A 20,584-nucleotide genomic window follows, 5' to 3' on the forward strand; every position below is an offset into this window, starting at 1 on the left:
ACATATTGTATTGTAATCCACACCAGTCCAGGCCTTGATGCCTTTGTTTTGTAACTGTTTTTATATTAGACTAAAGGCTATCCTTGGAAATAAACTGAGTTGACCTTTTAGAAAATGACTTATTTTAGCCAAGCTTTTTTTTAATGTTATTACCCACCCATCTTTATGAAAGTAAGGTCATGTGTAAATGTGATTAATCTTGATGTGGAAATTGGTGTCGGCGTCTGGTGTTACGCATTGTTGTGAACCTTGTAATACCTGTAATAGATGTAAGTGCTTATAACAGGTTACCCAAATAGCACCACTTTCCTGTTTTATCTGTCCACTTGGACGGGTACCTGGCTAACCCTGTTGCTAGACTTTTTTTCATCAATCTGTAAAATGACTGGTAAGATTTGTTTTTGTATGGTAGATGCTATCATTTTCTAAGAAGTGTATTGTTATAATTATTCAACTTTTTCAACAGCCTTTACAGCCAATATTTTGAAACATTTTTGGAACCATGGGGTATAGGGAAGTACTTTGCACATTTTTTTTGACGTGTCTTTGGTGTCTTAAATGACACGAACAAATCCTTTTTAGCATCATTTTCATGCAGGCGGGTGGTCTCTTCATGCTGATGCTGAAAAAAGTGCCTTGGTGGTAGAAATAGGTTGGAAGATTTACAGTAACTGGTTAACTACCCTGTTGTTCTTATGAGTAATTTTTGCCCTTGGTCTACAGGTGTTTTCAGAGCAATAAGTCCATGACTTTGTAAATTCGCTTTATATGCCATGGTTGTAGACAGGTTCACCAAGCTAATACACTGTCCAACATACGTAGGCTTTGACATCAGCAAGAACCTTTCTAAGCTCATTTATATTTTGTGACAGACTCTTAAAACACAGTATGTGTTGAACTCTTAAAACCATTTTGATCAGACTTGTAAAATTTGCTCGCCCATTGATGCAGAAGAACCCTGTTGTTTTTCATGACCTTGACCTTGACTTTCAAGATTGTTGGGACTACATATGCTTCCATTATCTTCTTATGGAAATTACATACATTGCACAGTATTTTTTTTCTTCTCATTGTTTTAATTTCTTTAAAATACAGTGTACTTGTCCTTTTAGAAACCCCAGCTCTTGCTACATGTAGCTTGGCTTCTGTTTTACATTATTTGAATTATCTTGTGTAATGCAAGGAGTTTTGATTGCTTCTGAGCTTTACCTGTTTTGTCACCTTAACAGATCATGCACAGTATATGAAGTGAAATATTCTGGCGATACATGTAGGTAGTTAGGCATAGAATACACAAGTATATGAATATACATGTGTCTACATTTCCTTGTCAAATATTGAACATTGAGAGCAAAAAAGCTGGAGAGGTTTTTCCCAAGGTTGTTTGAGTCAAACCAATTCAGTTTTGAAAAGACATCCATTGTGATGCAGGCTAAATAATGTTTTATCATTTGACCACTCTACAATTATTGAGTGAATCTGGGCCATGGACAAGGAATTTGTAGGCTCTCTTGCGCTTAGACATTGTGGGGCCTAGCAGACAATTAACTGTCTACTGCTCATGTGACCTTTGTGTGTTAAAAAACACTTATCTCCAACAAAAAGTCGTACCAAAGACTTTTAAGATGGTACTTGTTACTGCCTCGCTTGGCGCTCAGCACTGAAAGGTTACAGCAAGGAAACAAGACTGGTTGGCTCAGTGCCAGTATAATGTGATTGGGTGGGGTTTCATGTAGGGAGTCTTCGGAATGAGACTTGAGTGGCGGCATCACTTTGGGGGCCTCAACTCGCCCTGCCGCAAGAAGACACATTGTATGTGCACACGACGGTGTTAAACCCCAAGCATTCATTCATTAATTCCAACAAGTGTTCAAATTTGTTGTCATGTGTGAGAAAGTTTCTGAGTTACTTGCCAGTGGTCAGTGGTTTACTAAAGACACACTGGTTCCCTCCACTCACAAAACTAACTGCCATGTATCAGTAGTGATTAATCCTGGAATATGGCATTAAACCTTATGCAATCAAGTAAAAGAATGAATTGGCAATTAAGATGGATGTAGCATAAACAAGATGCCATGGTTCTACCGTTAGCATGGCAAGGCCTATTTCTTCTTATTTTTGGGACATCTGGTCTGCTCATTTTAGTCAATAGACATATTCATGTAATTGCAGCAGGAATTTTTTAAAAAAATGTTTTTGTCTCTCATTCTTAAGAAAAATATGTCAACAATGTTTCACCTACATGTATAAGCCTTATGGTGTCACAAATGTGAACTGTCGATCCAATGAATTTTTGCAAATTTATTAAAACCATAAAAGCAGATGTTTGCCACTGGTTATGTGTGTTTAATCTTTGACCTTGTCTGATATTTCAGAAATTTATTGTTTTGTGGATTGGGAGATATCCTCATCACCTTTCTGGCTCTTCCTCAATGGGTAAATCTCCTTTTTTCTCTGTGGAAGTTTGACTTTTTGATTTTTTTTTTTAATGTAGTAGTGCGACTTCTGTTTCTTTTTAATATGTAAATGCGACTTCAGTTCCTTTTTCAATATGGAAGAGTGATTTCAGTTCCTTTTTAAATATCGAAGTGTTACTTCAGTTTCTTTTTCAATATAGATGTGTGATTTCAGTTCCTTTTTAAATATTGAAGTGTTACTTCAGTTTTTTTTTTCAATATAGAAGTGTGATTTCAGTTCCTTTTTAAATATCGAAGTGTTACTTCAGTTTCTTTTTCAATATAGAAGTGTGATTTCAGTTTTTTCTTTCAGTATGAAAGTGTGACTTCAGTTTCTTTTTAAATATTGGAGTTGCATGGGGTATAATGGAAGCAGGTATCTTTGAATGGAAGCAGGTAAGAAGATACATGCAACTTCAGGTGGGTTTCATAATAATGTGAATGATTGTCATGAGTTTAATTGGTGTTTTACCTATTTGTCCACAGGACCTGTTCAGCGGTGTTGTGGTTCAGCTACTCTCTGTGCTTTTTAAGGAACTTGTACCGGTATGTGATGATGTCGCATAATCCTCACACATTTGAATAAGTCTAGTTGTACACAGAGTGTCACTAAAATTTTAGCCGATATATTATGCAAATATGTTTTCACACTCGAGAAAGCTTGGCAGTAAATTGCCAAAAATCGGTGGTTTTATACAATGGGCATTGCCTGCCATTGCAAAAGTAATAAATTTCTTGAAACTGACATTTTACAATAATCGATCGATCAATCAATCAATCCAGAATTTTAGAGAATAGTAATACTGAATTATTGTGTCTAGAGCCATTGGGGTCATTCAGGTTATATTTTATGAAAACTTTTATATGCAGTTCTTCAAATATTCTCAGGGTGTTATTTATTTTTTTTATTTGATTGATGTTTTATGCTGTACTCAAGAATATTTCACTTTTACGACGGTGGTCAGCATTATGGTGGATGGAAACCAGGCAGAGCCAGTGGGGAAACCCACGACCATCCGCAGGTTGCTGGCAGACCTTCCCACGTACAACTGGAGAGGAAGCCAGCATGAGCTAGACTTAAACTCACAGCACTCACAGTGTTATAACATATACACATGTGTTCCAAGTTGTGTACATGAAACCTGCGGTTCTTCATTGACATTGACATGTATTGTTCAAGTCTGTTCGTACCCCATTACCTTGTGAACACTACCTAATTCAAGTGCAGTTATGTCCAGTGGGTATTTAGCCCATTACATTGTATTTTTAAATACCACTGAGATAGAAAATGAAATCATTCTTTTCAGATACAACCGTCAAAGAATGGCTCAACATTAGAAGGCATTCCTTGTCAAGATTCAATGCTCGATTCTGGATCCACAGAGAATGTTTGCTTTGACAAACCCAACAACTGTCAAGGTCAGGGTCAAACAGAATTTGAAGAGGACAAGGGACCTCCAGGAGAGAGTTTGGAGCGGATTCACTTAAGCTCGCTGCCAGAGCTGGTTGACGTGATTCACTGTATGGAGAACTTATTTTCTGAGTCAGACAAAACATTGGAGGCTGAACCTTCGGAAGAGTGCCCTTCTTCCAGTACCCCATGTTTAAACATCCCACTGTTACCTAGCCACACCGTTTCAGAAGAGACCGCCCGCCTGATAACAGAAATAAGGTAAGTAACTTGGGGTACAAGCAGTGCTTCTGCTTTGTTGCAGTCATTTGGTCATTCGCAATCAACTTAGTCACTAGAAACTTCCAGCTGCCATTTGAAGTCAGGAAACTTTCAGCTGCCATTTGAAGTCAGGGGACTTTCAGCTGCCATTTGAAGTCCGGAAGTTTTTCACATACATGGTAAATGCTGGTGGTTTACTCTGGGCACTGCATTTTCCTCCACCCATAAAGCTGACTGCCATCATGTGAGTGAAAAATGTTTAAGTGTGGCATTAAATAAAAGTGAGATAAATCAATAAATCACTGCAAGTTTAAATAAGCCCCTGTTTTTGGCCCTGTAATCCCTCCACTTGAACTCCATGAGATGCATCTTTTTGGTTTATTTATTTGATTGGTGTTTTATGCTGTACTCAAGAATATTTCACTTATACGACAGCGGCCAGCATAATGGTGGGTGGGAACCGGGCACAGCCCGGGACAAACCCACGACCGTCCGCAGGTTGCTGCCAGACCTTCCCAGAGAGGAAGCCAGCATGAGCTGGACTTGTACTAACAGTGACCGCATTGGTGATAGACTCCTGGGTCACTTTGCTGCGCTAGTGCACTAACCAACTGAGCCAAGGAGGCCCCAAGATGTATCATATCATGCCAGGTGATTTTACAAAAGAACACCTATACAAACACAAAACAGTCATGTTTTGAACTACCCGAATTGCTCAACCTTTTCACATACTGTATGCAAGAGAAATTTTCTGTGCAATTTATGGACATTTTTAATTTGATTTTGGAGATAAAACAAGGTTGGTTGGATTGGCCAGTTTCAGGGCTAAAAGTATAATTTTATTGGTCTACGCAAAATAATGCCTTCAGAATATGCTTTAATAAACACCTTGCAAACAGATGAAAAGGTTGAAGAATTACAGTTACAGAATTTTTTGTGTGAAAAAGTTTACCTGAGTGGACATGTTTCCTGTGTTTATATGTCTAAATTTAATTTAATTCTTTATTTTTTTAACGAGGATTTCTCACAGCCTAATGGCTGCAACAGAGATCTCCTCATGGAGGAGTTGTGCATGGCGTGCAGTCAAATAGGTGACACCATGTCCCTGAAATTTTCAGGAAGATTCCAAGTACCCTAATTCCTCAACCTTTTCACATATGAAACAGCAACATGACTGTACCTCACAAAAATTGACCAACCCAACCAATGTAGTTTTGTCTCTAAAAATGTTCATGAATGGCACTGAAAGTTGCTCTTTCATATGTGAAAAGGTAGAGAAATTAAGGTACATAGAAAAATACTTTCAGAACATGCTTGAATAAACACCTTGTAAACATGCGAAAAAGGTTGAAGAATTACAATATATAGCTGCTGTAAATGCTTTGTACAGACTTTGAGATGTATTACATGTGTACCTGTACTGTATTGTATGTAATTTCTCTGAATTTTCACAATGTTGATGTCCTCTGCCCCCTTTGCCCCATCTGTCCCCCTCAATAATCATTCTGGTCATTGAATTAGTGTGATGATGTTGAGACCAAAGAGGCTGGGTTGAGTTCTAGTACAGCTCATATTGGTTTACTTGCCTTATATTTGTGGGCATCTGGGCCATCAACCTGCGGATTGTTGGATGTTTCACTCGGGCTGTGTCCGGTTTTCCCCCTGCCATAATGCTGACTGCTGTCGTTATATTTTTGAGTGTGAGGTAAAACACTAATCCTGTAAATAAATAAATAAATAAATAAATTATTACCATTGATTGGTGTGTAAAACTATGAATGTACAAAATGTCATCAGCTGTTGTGCACAACCCATTGGATTGAGTGTTATATTTTATTTTTTTCCAGGTCACTGTTATCAGATTTCACAACGATATTTATTGAAAAGGCTTTTACACAAATTGTGCTGTCTCTCTTGGTAAGTCATCAAAAATGGGTTGTAGCTTCTCTTAACTGCTGTTGTTTCAGTGAAATGAATGTAAATCAGGAGAGGTGCTAGGGTGGATGTAATTTGCTACGAGTTTAGTATTTACATCTGCGTGAACTGTTGCAATAAAACCCTGACTGAAATAAATTGACATGAGACCGTATTTCAGCTGTTACGTGTGAAGATTTGCCAGCTATCTCACTGTTGTCGCCGCTCTGGTTTTGTTTTCTATGCTCTACATCTTTAATTATATTGTTAAAAGTATGTTTGTTGGGCAAAACCTGACTGACTCTCTGAGAAAGGGAAACCCTTGAAAGCTTTTATTGGGATTTTATGGAAGTTTCTTTTATTTTAAATTTTTCTCTCAGTATTAATTATTGTAAAGTCCTTAGCTGTGTCATTAGCGGATATGAAAAAAAAAAAAAAGAATTCTCGACCATCCAACTTACTCTTTTTTTCTGTTACGCTGAGCAGAGTTTTTTAAGCATTGCCCCATCACAGCTTCTAGACTATGATTAAAAGAGGATATTGATTGTGGTTTTTATCTGTTTTCAGAATCACAATGCAACCTCCAAAAACTCAGTTGATGAAATGTATTTTACATGGATGGTGGCATACTTCTTAACATTTGCAAGGAAAAAGAAAATGAATTTTAATTGCGTTAGGTAAGTCCTCATTTTGTTTTCATAGATACATAGGGAACATTCAGAATTGGAGGTTCTGTGCTACATCGTTGTGTCTAATTGTACAAAATATTCTCTGTTGATCAGTTGTAAATATTTCATAATGCTACTGTCATTTCTCCCAGTCCCTTTGTGGCTCAGAAGATTAATGTGTTCTTCTTATGGCACATGACCTGTGGGATCATGAGTTCAAATCCAGCTGTGATTTATGTCAGGAAACTTTCTAGTACGAAAGAAGTTCTAATGAGTTCCTCCAATAAACACTTCGATCTTGAAACACTCAAGATTTGACTGTAAGTATCCTTGATGAAGATGAAGTTACTTCTTTGGCCAAAATTTAGCGGTTCTATTTATTTTGGAATGGTGTTATGTGATTTGCCTTGGAGATATCTTGCTGAAAATTGTAAAGTTTCAGGAAACTGTTGTAATATTTTATGGGTTTATGTTTTTTTTTTCACCTCTCAAAAAGGCATTTTTTGGGCCAATTTTCAGTGAAATATGATAATCTTCAGCAAATCTTCACAAATATGGTAAAATTGATCCATTAAAAGAACCAGTAAATAAACTTATTAGTAGTGTTCATTATAAACTGACATAAGAACTTCAGCTGGCATACAGAGCCTGTCTTGTCTTGTTTTCCTATGTTGCATTTCATTTATCATCAAGGTATATGATTATTGTATTGCAGAGTAGTTTTTCTGCATGAAGTAGTGGGGATGATTGTTTTCCAAGGTCTTAAAACATGGACCAACATCTTACAGCTCGGGGAGAGTTGTCCTGTGAACAGAACAAGTTCTCTGTGAAGGTATGATGATCGCTTATTTTAAACATGTTTTTTATTTATTTATTATTAAAAAATGGCCAGCACAATGTATTACTTACATGTAGGACAATGGGTAAATTACAAAGGAGACTTTCCCTGCAGCAGTTTCAGCTTTATTTTTGGTAAGGTTTCATTTGTTTCACCTTTATTTTCTCAGGTTTCAATTTTACATTTGTATTTTGTCAGGTTTCATTTGGTGGTAACAGCTCTCAAGGAGATCTTTAAATGTCTCAGAATGTACAGCCATGATCCAAACATTCCTGAAGAAGGCAGAACAGCCCTTCGTATGATAAAGTGTGAGTATAGCCTGTATGTATGACAAAATGTGAGTATAGACAGCTGTATGTATGATAAAGTGTGGGTATAGGCTCTATGTTTGATAGATGTATGGTTGATGAAGTTGAGTCTATAAGTCTGATAAAATGTGAGTATGGGCTGTATGTATGATGAAGTTGAGTATAGTCAGCTGTATGTTTGATGAAGTTGAGTATCGGCTGTTGGTATGAAGTTGAGTATAAGCATGATGAAGTTATGTATTACCTGTATGTTTGATGAAGTTGAGTATTACCTGTATGTTTGATGAAGTTGAGTATAGGATGTATGTTTGATGAAGTTGAGTATAACCTGTATGTTCGATGAAGGTAAATATAATCTCTATGTATGATGAAGTTTAGTGTAACCTGTATGTTTGATGAAGTTAAGTATAATCTCTATGTATGATGAAGTTGAGTATAGGCTGTATGTTTGATGAAGTTGAGTATAACCTGTATGTTCGATGAAGGTAAATATAATCTCTGTGTATGATGAAGTTTAGTGTAACCTGTATGTTTGATGAAGTTAAGTATAATCTCTATGTATGATGAAGTTGAGTATAACCTGTATGTTTGATGAAGTTGAGTATAGGCAGTATACATATGATGAAGTTGAGTATTGACAGCCCTATATTTGATAAAGTGTAAGTATAGGCTATATGATGAATTGTGAGTATTGCCTGTATGTATAACAAAGATTGAGTATGGGCTGTATGTATGATAAAGTTGATTACAAGTGCATTCAGCTATTAAAATGCATTATAAAGTGTGAGTTAAGGCCGCACATATGAGTCAGTACATGTAAGAGTACAGGTGTAATAAATGAATTTTTTGGCATTTCAGATAACTTGTCTTCTATGACAGACCTGCGTCAGTTTCTCGTATTAACCCTGCGGTCGTACAAATCAGAATCAGCCAATCTCTCGTTCCTGCGTGATCTAATTAAGACAAATCACCTGTTAATGCAGGTATTGGACGAGTCTTTACACCTGGGCATTAACCCATCATTTCAGATGCTTGCTCATGTTCAACAGTAAGTATCATTTGATTATAGGAAATGAGCTATAATTTTATTTAAAAAAAAAAAATTCACCATATCCTTAACTTGTACCTGAAATGAGTAGTGTCATTTGATTATAGTAAGTTACCTATAATATTATCTTTAAAAACTTGAGGCTTGTGGCAGAAGTGGTTAGCATGCCAGCACGACCCAATGACCCAGGAGCCTCTCACCAGTGTGGTCGTTGTGAGTTCAAGTCCAACTCATACTGGCTTCCTCTCCGGCTGTACCTGGGAAGATCTGCCATTATGGTCGTGGGTTTCCTCCCACCATAGGAAACTGGCTACCATAAAACACTGGCCAAATAAACAAATAAATAAATTTTTAAAAAAAATCACTGGCTCATAGCCTTGCACCTGACGTAAGCTGTAGAGAAATTATTTTAAATTATATGTGATTTACACCTATAATGTTTATTAATGTTACATATAAATTTACATGTGTGTTTGTATCAGCGAAAACTTGCACAGCAGGGTAATTAATTGGGTGTTTGGTGGGGTGGGGTTAGGAGGGCAGGGGATCAATGAATCCATGAAGCTAAGGTGATATAGAGTAGCCCTTCCGGTATTTAACATGTTTGTTACTCATTCTATTTGATAAAATTGATAAATTTCTGTGCACTATGATTGCATTTGTAGTTTGTATACTGCTGCTATTAAAGTCTTGTTTTCTTACTGTACATTTTAATTGTAAAAAACATGTATTCTTGTACTGGCAGCATTGTTTGCATTTTGCTTTCCACCATTATTATATACTTTGTGGACTAGTATTTTTTAATTCAGACATTGTTTTTGTGTTCCTTTCAATTTTTAAACGGGTTATGTTTGACCATTTACCAGATATCACACTGTCGTCACTGCTATGGTTTTATGCCCCATTTCATGGTCTTTGATATTTTGTAATTACTTTGTCTTATAATTGAGCCTTGAATTTGACACTTTTCTTGTTTAGATTTGGGTCGAAGGATATCATGCACAATTTTGGGAAACTCTTGGCCAATTTTGAAAACAACAGCCCAAGTTTGAACACTGCCATTTTAACCATGATGCATCATGTTTCCGGAGATTGTGGGAAGGTGTCGTCGTTGATTCAGTTGAGCGTCATCAGCACATTCGTGAAACTTTGTGACACAAAGTATCCCATGTCTGTGGTGAGTCCATGTTAGATTGTGAACCTCTGTGACACAAAATATTTCATGTGTATGGTGAGTCCATGTCAGACTTTGAACCTCTGTGACACCAAATATCCCATGTCAATGTTGAGTCCATGTCAGACTTTGAACCTCTGTGACACCAAATATTTCATGTGTATGGTGAGTCCATGTCAGACTTTGAACCTCTGTGACACCAAATATTCCATGTGTATGGTGAGTCCATGTCAGACTTTGAACCTCTGTGACACCAAATATCCCATGTCAATTGTGAGTCCATGTCAGATTGTGAACAACTGTGACACCAAATATCCCATGTGTATGGTGAGTCCATGTCAGATTGTGAACCTCTGTGACACCAAATATCCCATGTCTGTGGATTAAAGCTTTATGAGGACATTGACATTATGACATAATGTGGGATTTTTGTCTGGTGTCTTTCCAAACTCTCGCTAAACACGCAACCATTCTGCAGACACAAACTGTGCACGGTTTGTTTGTGAAGGCAGCATGGTATCATGGTGGCATTTGAGTTAATGACATCTTCCGTGTTAGTCTTCATCTAGCCAAGTTTAAACATGTCGCCTATGATCATCTTTGCATAACCAGAGGTTAGGACCAAGGTGTTTCATCAATTACTTATTCGCTTAGTTTTAACACAATCTGCAATACAGATACATATCTTTCATCCTGTGCTGTAATTTTGATGTTATGATGCACGAAAATAAACATAAGAGTTGGTCTATTTCAGTAATTCGTAGTCAGAGCAAATTCATCAAATAAACTGTATGTCGTGGTAGTGTTCAAACCTGACAAGGTGTTTCATTGCAAGATGATGTGTAAAAGCAGTAAAAGTACATGTGTTTTATGTTGTACTGCATATTAGGAACCGGATGTACTCGATATTAGGAACTGGATGTACTCAATATTAGGAACCAGATGTACTCGATATTAGGAACCGGATGTACTCGATATTAGGAACCAGATGTACTTGATATTAGGAACCGGATGTACTCGATATTAGGAACCAGATGTACTTAATATTAGGAAACAGATGTACTGTATATTACTGGATGTACAAGAAGAAGTCCTCTGATGTGACGGAAATAATGCTGTAAATGGCAGTAATTCTGACAAAATCTCCCAGCCCATAAATCAGTAGTGTAGCCATTATAATGCAAATAGAATTGATTGTGTAATAAAAGTGTAGTACATGTACATCTTTCTGATTTACACACGGAAAAATCATGAGTAAAAGGATCCAGGTATATAGTATTTAATTTTGTTCTTTTTCTTTCTCTTTTTTTTAGGAAGTCAACGACCTAATTGAATATGTTTTTAAAACATTCATCAATCGAATGTGGTCAGACCCACAAAAATTGGCACAAGATATATTTTGGTGAGTTCTTGAAACTAAAATGCTTGAAATGCTTAAAATCATGAAACTAATTCTACTGTTACTTTTGTATAGCACAATTAAGTTTAACCCTTTCTGATTTAGTGGTTTAAAGTGTTGCATCAGTATCCAGCAGCACCTTGGTAGCCATGTCTTCGGAATATTTATTTATTTATTTATTTATTTATTTAATGCGACCAGCATTATGGCAGGAGGAAAACTATATTCATGGTTCTAAATTTGTTTTTTCCCCTCTTGTCTTTATCCAGTGAATTTTCAGAATATGATGAGTTCACGGAAGAAGAGAAAGACTTGACGATATCCTTGTACATGGAATCGGTAGATGGTAGTGATTTGGTCAAGACAGTGAGGCAGAAACTCGAACAAAATGGTGTGCAAAAGTCCCAGAAAGAGGTAAAAAAAAACATAGTAAAAGTTCATTTCCCCAAAGATAATTACCTGTATTGTTTTATCTACTGTAAATCTCCAACCTTTTCAACCTCTGAAGCACTTTTTTCCAATCTAATTTATGCACACAACTATTATGGAAATCACGCTCAAAGTGATTTGGTTGCGTAGATAAAGATGCACTCTTCATAAAACTGTGCAAATTATTTATCTATATCCCAGGGGCCTCCGTGGGTCAGTCGGTTAGCGCGCTAGCGTAATGACCCAGGAGTCTCTCAACAATGCAGTCGCTGTGAGTTCAAGTCCAGCTAATGCTGGCTTCCTCTCCGGCCGTACGTGGGAAGGTCTGACAGCAACCTGCAGACGGTCGTGGGTTTCTCCCTGGTAGAGCCCGGTTTCCTCCCACCATAATGTTGACCGCCGTCATATAAGTGAAATGTTCTTGAGTACGGCATAAAACACCAATCAAATAAATAAATAAATAAATCTATATCCCATAGTTTCTCAGAATGTTTCAAAATATTGGTGGCAGAAGTGGTTGAAAAGGTTGAATAATAAGGTATACGTTTTAAATAATTTTGTCTGAATTCAGTTTATACCATTGATGGTTTTGGCTCAGTTTGTGCAGACATGTTTTGAGTATAAAATGTTTTTTATAATTTTTGACCAGGTGTGTTCAGGCACCATTTATTACAATAGAATGTCAAAACAAAATCTATTACTAAGCAGGTATAGTTTTTGAATTGTGTTGTAAATTACATCAGACAGACAGACCAACCCCCACTGTAAATCAAAATAATTTTACTGACCACCTATCAAAATACTACATCTGCCAAATAGAAAACTTGGCATTTGATGATACTGCGGTTTTGTACAGCTAGTTATCTAGTGAGGAGAAGTTTGGATTTGAACATAATGGAAATGGTTATAACTGGTGTGTTGAACAGTCATTTCTGTGGTATGCCAGTTGCCAGCTAGTGGTTTTCTTGTAGTGGACCTGTTGGTCGGTCAGGTGTTTGTTTGGTCACCCACGGATGTGAAAATGTAGTCTCGGTGAATTGTAGTGGACTGCTAGAAATCTTCTACAAGTGTGGGTGAGCTACATGAAGATGCCGTAGACATCATATCCAGCACATACTTTACACCCTCAGTAGATGTAAACTGCATGAATGATAGTGGAATGCTAGAAGCCTGTTACAAGTGTGCGAGGGGTGAGCTAGTAGCATTAGACACCACACTTTACAACCTCAGTAAATGTAGATTGGGTGAATGATAGTGGAATGCTGGAAGCCTGTTACTAGTGTGCCAGGGGTGAGCTAGACACCATATCCAGCGCATACTTTACACCCTCAGTAGATGTAGACTGGGTCAATGATAGTGGAATGCTGGAAGCCTGTTACTAGTGTGCCAGGGGTGAGCTAGTAGCATTAGACACCATATCCAGCGCATACTTTACACCTTCAATAGATGTAGACTGGGTCAATGATGGTGGATTGCTAGAAGCCTGTTACAAGTACGTGTATGCTAATGGTGAGCTTGTGGCATAAGGCACCATATCCACAGCCCTGATATACTCTGTTGCTTGATTGTTAGAAGCTTCATGAAAGTGTGCAAATTATGAAATACAGTACAGTCTTTCAGACCATAGAGATTCTGGTTTTACACTGTATGAATACTGTCAAGTTCCACAGAACTCAGTAGGTGCTTCCTATGTGTTGCCGCTAGTAAATGGAATAGGGCGTGTTTTTTCAGTCCATCTGATAGTGGTCCAGTGATATTATCAGTTCTGTTTCACTCTTCTATGAGTTGAAATGAGAGGTGAGCATCGAGAACAGCAATTTTAGACCCGAGTTACAGGAGGTTGTAAATCTGCCAATCCATAAGTGAGCGCCCACTTATGTTGTCCTTTGTCTTTTCAGATATCAGAGTTTCTCACATCGTGTGGTTTTGAAGTCGATCAGTTGGATGAAGATAAGAAGGAAGATGTATGTACTGACGTGACTGATACACTCTTTTTCAATTTTTTTGATGTTTCAAGAAAAAGTCCAAATGAAAAAAAAAATTTGTCAGCTCTTTGTTTCAACGTTTGACAGGCTTATCTGCATGTATTTGCATGGGGCACACATGTATGCCAGTGGTCACATCAAGATTTCAAATTTCCAAGCTTTTTCAACACTTTTTCCAGGCCCCAAACTCCCAGTTTTCAGGCCACTTTGAACAAATAATTTGAACTTAAAATGATCTTATGTTAATTAGTTAAACCCCAAACATTGCATTTGAGTGCATGTATTGTTGTTGTTGTTTCATCAGGAAATTCAGTTCTCAGAAAATGATGGCAGCTTGGAAGCTTATGATTGCACACTGGTGAAGAACCATGTGGACAAAATCCAAGAGGCAGGAATGAAATCTGCACTGAAATGGATTCAAAGCTCTTTGCTAGAAGTCTGCTTTTCCAAGCTGGGTAAGGTTTATTTCAGAATACTTTCCAGTACGTACTAAAGCGAAAAAGATGTGTTCTGCAAATGTGTCCATGTTTTTGCTTATGTAGGAAGTATTTTTCATGTAGTGTGAATGTGTTTTCATTTCAAAGTAAATGCTGCTGGCTTATTGCCTGGACAAACTGTACTGCAGATAAGTTAATAGTTGCAGAAATTGCCACAAAAATGAACTGTACATGTAGCTTGTATCTCAGCATAGTACTTTTGTGTCATTTCAGTTATCTCTGGATTCAAACCAACGACATTGAAACAGATGTGGGAACCGATGTCCTTCTACTGCACAGGTAAGGATAAATGATACCCCTAACCCGGTGTCATGGATTATCTTTTGCAATGTATTATGGGAAGAAAGTGAAGGTTACTTTGATCAGTATTGTCAGCTAGCAGTGAGTGAGCTGAGATGGGTGAGCTGACACACAATGACCCAACAGATTGAGCTGATATTAAGTGAGCAGACAGATTGAAAGCTGACATATTAACAGATCGAGCTGACGTAGTGAGATGACATGCACTGTAGTGGGCTTACATAGGGTGAGCTGACATAGAGTGAGCTGACAAGAGGGTGAGCTGACATAGGGTGAGCTGATAGAGAGTAAGCTGACATAGGGTGAGCTGACATAGAGTGAGCTGACAAAAGGGTGAGCTGACATAGGGTGAGCTGATAGAGAGTAAGCTGACATAGGGTGAGCTGACATAGGGTGAGCTGATAGAGAGTAAGCTGACATAGGGTGAGCTGACATAGAGTGAGATTACAGAGGGTGAGCTGACATAGGGTAAGCGGGCAGAGGGTGAGCTGACAGAGGGTGAACTTCCGTAGAGTGAGCTGACATAGGTGAGCTGACATAGTGCGAGCTGACAGAATGCGAGCTGACAGAGGGTGAGTTGACATAGAGCGAGCTGACAGTAGTGAGCTGACATAGAGTGAGCTGATAGAGTGCGAGCTGACAGGGTGAGCTGACATTGAATGAGCTGACGTTGGTGAGCTGACACAGGGTGAGCTGATATTGAGTAACCTGACATTGAATAGGCTGACAATGTGTGCTGACAGAGTATGCTGACATAGAGTGAACTGACAGTGAACTGACATAGAGTGAACTGTCATAGGGTGAGTTAGTGTAGAGTGAACTGTCATAGGGTGAGCTGACATAGAGTGAGCTGATATACAGTATGCTGACAGAGTGAGCTGACATACAGTGAGCTGACATACAGTGTGCTGACAGAGTGAGCTGACATAGAGTGAGCTGATATACAGTGTGCTGACAGAGTGAGTTGACATGGAGTGAGCGGACATATAGTGAACTGACATAGTATTGAACTGGTATTGATGTTATAAATCAGCCATGGGACAGGCATGTGGCCATTGTTGGCAAGGAGTACTGTGTACATGTATAACACTTGCCTGAAATATGTTCTGTTAAATGTTTTAGTCAAGAAGACAGATGTTCCTCTCCTGCCATTTAATGATGAACAAGAATCATTTTGTAAAGACACAAAGGTGAGGTACCTGTTGTCAGCCTTGCAGTTCCGTGTCCCTTCTCACTCGCAAGACTACTTCTATGTCCCAACCACCTGGGGCATAAAGGATTTGTGGGACAAAGCGGGCATTCTTGGCCAAATCAATCCAGGTGGGTTCAGGTGTAACAAACATTGTCTGATGAGTTATTTACTTGTTGTCTCTGTTACAATTTCAGGTAAATATAGGTGTAGCGCACACATGTACTTGTAATAATCTAATATGTGGGCATATGGTTGCTGAACTACATTTCCACTTTCCTTATTCAGGAACTTTTGTACAGACCCTTTCACCTACAAATGAAGTAGTTGTATAAAGGTTTAGTTTAATACGGTGTACAAGATGATAAACACAGTTAAGGAAATTCTGTTTTTTTTCTTCTATAGAAAAGTCAAAAAGCTTGAATGTTTGTCGTTTGCAGAAGAATTGAAGTTTTCAATCGAAGATCTGGAGTCACATTTGTCTATGAAGCAGGAGATCACTTACGTCGATGCTGTCAACTTTGACAGGGAAATTCATGCTCCAAACACGTAAGTACCATCATTCTCAGAAGATAGGATCAAGTTTGCAGTCATTCAAAAGTGTGTTAGATGTTAAGCCTGGTATTACCTTAAAGTGAGCTGACATGGAGTCTGGACTGAAGTACCCAAAGATTTGTACTACAGTAAGGCAGGTATTAAGTTTTAATTCTATCCCATTGTTAGTTTCTGGCTGCGTGCAAATATACATATCAAAAGGATCTGACCTTTCAAACAACATTGAGTGCGTCATGCAACACACCAGAGGGTGTTTATGTCTACATACAAAAGAATTTGAGTTTGTTTACTTGTTAGATTTGGTTCCTGATTTATATAAAAGTGAATTGTCAGAATTTTCTTTAGTGGTAATAGTGTTATTTCGCACAGTTTATAGACATCACTTAGTTTTTACATTTTTGTATTTCACACCCAAATGCCATGACGTTGAAAAAGAAACATTTGTTCCAATCTGAGCTCAGTGGTATGATGTCATGATAAATGTACAGTAAACTGTTACATTCCTATGTCATGGAACAATACGATGTCATACCTACTCAGCTTTGAGGTATCTGTGTCAACTGCCATGGCTTAAGCTTGCCATGGATTGGTCTAAAATGCATGACTTCTGTGGAGGGAGTGAAAGACAATGGCAGCATGAAATATGCTGTTTTGCCACATTTTCTTCTATTTTGGGGGTAGAATAGCCTTTAACACCCTCGTATTGGTGTTTGTTGTGTAAGGCGATACTGCTGAGGCCAAAATTAAAATATTGTTTGTTTGATGTTACAAGCCCTTTATAGCAATAGAGGATAGGCAGGTCATTATATTTGGGAATTCTCAAAATAAATGTTCTTAGATCTTTACAATAAAACTAACAGGTGAACATTTAAACCTTTTTATGAGTACTATGGCAGAATTTAAGTCAATAGTTTGTGCTAGCATTTTCAGGTTCTGTAGGGGATAGGGTTGGGGGGAGGAGTGGGGGGGGTGCAAGCATGTGAAACTATAACCAAAATCCTGTCCAGCTTATACTTTTGATGGGGTGAAGTGGAACCTCGTGACCTAGTAAAATAAAATCTACTTAACATCTAAATAAAACTGTAAATCTGTTCCCATTTTCCTAAATTTGGTATTTTTAATTAAGCTTTGTGAGATTTAGGGGATTCTTCCTTCATGTGAAGATCAAATATTGGTATTTATTTTGTCTTTAATACATCATTCAATATACATGCATGTTTAAAAAGGTGAAGAGTATAAGCACCCAACTGAACCTCAGCTCAGATCACCAGCCTTGACGTAATTTACAGTCCAAAACATTTATACATGAGGAAGAGGAGAGCCAAAATCATGTTGTTGCATGAAAGGTGGAATATATTAGCTGTGTGTTTACATGTGAACTTCCCTGTATCCATTTAGAGATGCACCTGCCCTTTCTAGTGTCACTACCTTTGTTTCCACTTCACAACAATGTATCAGTAAACAGATGCACTTTCTATCCACCAAAGTTTTCTCAGCATATAGCAGTGTTGATCTCAGTGACAGTTCAGGAAATTTTACCAATATATCCTTACATGCCACCAGAAGGAGCTCATGTGGGGGCCTCTGATAGATATGAAATGAGAGTAACACAATGGTAGATGCCAACATAAAAGGGGCTGTAATGGGGATTCTTTGATGATGTAGGCTTAGAACAAAAATCTTCCGTTTTGATCATGTTTCAGTGGATATCATGGTGTAAGGTCTCGATTTGTCACTGTGATTATACCAGTCCAAGACTGAATTAATTTAATTCACAAAAATAAACTAGGTGATTTACGTAAGTGGGCTACACGTGGAACCTCAGCTATACATGTGGCTTGAGCAACTTGTCCTTGGAGAGATAGTCCTGTGTCCAAGTTTTGTCAAAATGTTTGTAAATCTCCATGATGTCAGACTTTCAATAGACATTAGCGTGATTCATGACCAATTTAAGTCATTCGGGTAGACAGCATCATGCAGTGAGTAGCTCAGAGTAGACTTTATTTTCGAATTCGACTGAGATTTTGTGAGGAAATATGGAATAAAGGTCATTGTCAGTTTTTGGAAAAGGTGCATAAATAATATTTTAATTTTGGTCTGAGCCTTATTTCATTCCTTGTCAAATCCCTGCGCATTCTCTGGATTTGACTCGATACGAAACAAGGTTCAGCTGTATCGGTTTCGTATCGAGTCACACAACAAACACTGCTACGGCCAGATTAAACCCTTAAACATGACTTTAACACTTTGAAAACACTGTTGAACATCTGTTCCCTGATGACAAAGTTTAAATAAGATATAAAATCAGAAAAGTGTAAGAGTAGTATTAAAGGTTTGACAAGGTGTCTGCATTTACAGATTCTCCAAAGCCATTGGTAAATCCTTAAGAAAATGAAAATTTACTGAATATTCCTGATTGTTGTAATTTTGTTTCTTTCAGGGGTAATATGGGCACAAGCAACAAGATGTTCTGGGCCCGGGCTGTGAGTAAGATCAACAAGAATTTGAGTAGTCTATCATCCGATTCTCCGAGCCCCATGATCTCCTAAGATAAATCAGATCCTGTATCTCAGAATTCTTATTTAGGTCTAACTGATATTTGTAAAACCACCATATATTGGGATATATTTCTACTTTTGCAACTCTGCTGGGTTTGGCACAATGGTAAACATTACCATGGTCCTGGACATCCCTCTGATTGTCTTCTCCGTCCGTTAGTTGAGGACCTTTTCAGGTATTCCTATAAAATTTGGTCAGCTTAATAATGTTGATGTCATAGTTTTCCTTGAAAACATCTCTTTCAAACTTCTGAGTCATAAATGAAACAGACCAATCTACAGCCTTACAAAGCCTTACCTTTGATCTACTGTCTCAGGTCAGACTTGGCAATATTGTATTTCCTAAAACTATTTACTTGAGGGGACATTAATATTGTCTTCTTACCGACCTACTTTCTCAGGTCAGAGTTCATATTCACTAATCGCTTTCAGGTGCATGACATTTTAAAACACCCCTTGGAGAAAATGATAAGGCCCATATTTTGTCTGTGTTATATATTGTTTGATCATCCATCTGGCATCACTTGGGAGACACCACTTTGGAGGGGTGTTGTCAAAAATGCCTGACACCTTTCTGATTTGGCTTGAAATTTCCACCAATGTTTATTCAAAAACTATTGAGCCAAACGCAGATATGCTAGGCGTAGATGGATCCACAGGTGGGTGTCAAGAAGAAAATTTTTATGTTATTTTATCCTGAAATTCTAGTCCAACTGGTATAACTCCTAAACGGAAGGTCTTAAATTTGTTATCAGGCCACTGTACAGAGTAATTCTGCTTCCTGTCATTGTTGTACTACAGTATCTCCATGGGGAAAATGATTAATACCTGAGTTTGCATTCCAAATATTACTGTTCCAACATAGTTGAACTAGGTTAAGTCTACACCACACCTTTTGTACACCTCAAGGTCATTTACCCAGTTTATTTCAGAGAAAAGGAAAAATGTTATTTTTTTTTACTCAAATGAAATATGTAATATTCAGTAGTATGTATATGGCCAAAAGAGTTGAAATTGCAACTTTTATGTTTTAGCACCATAACTCTTTTAAGTGCACCCGATTCCAACTCTTAAACTCCATAAGAAAATGATATAATGAGATTTCAAAATTTTACTGAGTAAATCAAAGTAGGATTTGTTGAAAGAGACCCAACAATTTACTGTTTAGATACAGCCAGATTGGACATGTTTCTGCCTGTAAGTTTCCGTTAGAACCATTCTGTTGTATCCTTTATTACCTCCACAAAAGTAAAGTGCACATGCTAAGTCTTAAGTTCAACTTTATATCTTAAGTCTGAATTTTGAAATGCCTGATTTTGCAAACAGATCATTGTGTACACAATGAAATAATTTTTGCAGGTTTTTTTTTTTTTTTTTTTGTATTGGTGGTGGAATGGACAGTGACATTGATTAAAAAAACTGCATCGATCATTCTTTAATGAGTACTTCAACACACTGGGTCATTTTCTTTTCACCAGCCTGTGGTACTCAAATGAGCTTTGAGACTGCCGAAGCCATTTATCTCAATAAGACAGTCCTGTTGTAAACGTTGACATTGATACAGTCATTTATCTCAGTAGGACAGTCCTCTAGC

General features: G+C 37.7%; 1 protein-coding gene across 1 annotated transcript; it reads left to right on the plus strand.

Moving 5' to 3' along the window:
• Nucleotides 1-2,954: 2,954 nt before the first annotated feature.
• LOC135479513 (protein timeless-like) lies at nucleotides 2,955-20,228 on the plus strand. The gene is made up of 16 exons (XM_064759381.1): nucleotides 2,955-3,002; nucleotides 3,764-4,128; nucleotides 5,976-6,045; nucleotides 6,610-6,719; nucleotides 7,426-7,542; nucleotides 7,747-7,856; nucleotides 8,715-8,904; nucleotides 9,883-10,081; nucleotides 11,392-11,480; nucleotides 11,747-11,891; nucleotides 13,805-13,870; nucleotides 14,196-14,346; nucleotides 14,602-14,667; nucleotides 15,811-16,008; nucleotides 16,318-16,426; nucleotides 18,873-20,228. Exons 6-16 carry the CDS (start codon nucleotides 7,796-7,798, stop codon nucleotides 18,979-18,981), a joined length of 1,383 nt encoding a protein of 460 aa, XP_064615451.1. The 5' UTR covers nucleotides 2,955-3,002; nucleotides 3,764-4,128; nucleotides 5,976-6,045; nucleotides 6,610-6,719; nucleotides 7,426-7,542; nucleotides 7,747-7,795; the 3' UTR covers nucleotides 18,982-20,228.
• The last annotated feature ends 356 nt before the right edge of the window (nucleotides 20,229-20,584 follow it).

Source organism: Liolophura sinensis, chromosome 12, assembly GCF_032854445.1.
Source record: "Liolophura sinensis isolate JHLJ2023 chromosome 12, CUHK_Ljap_v2, whole genome shotgun sequence".
NCBI lineage: Eukaryota > Metazoa > Mollusca > Polyplacophora > Chitonida > Chitonidae > Liolophura > Liolophura sinensis.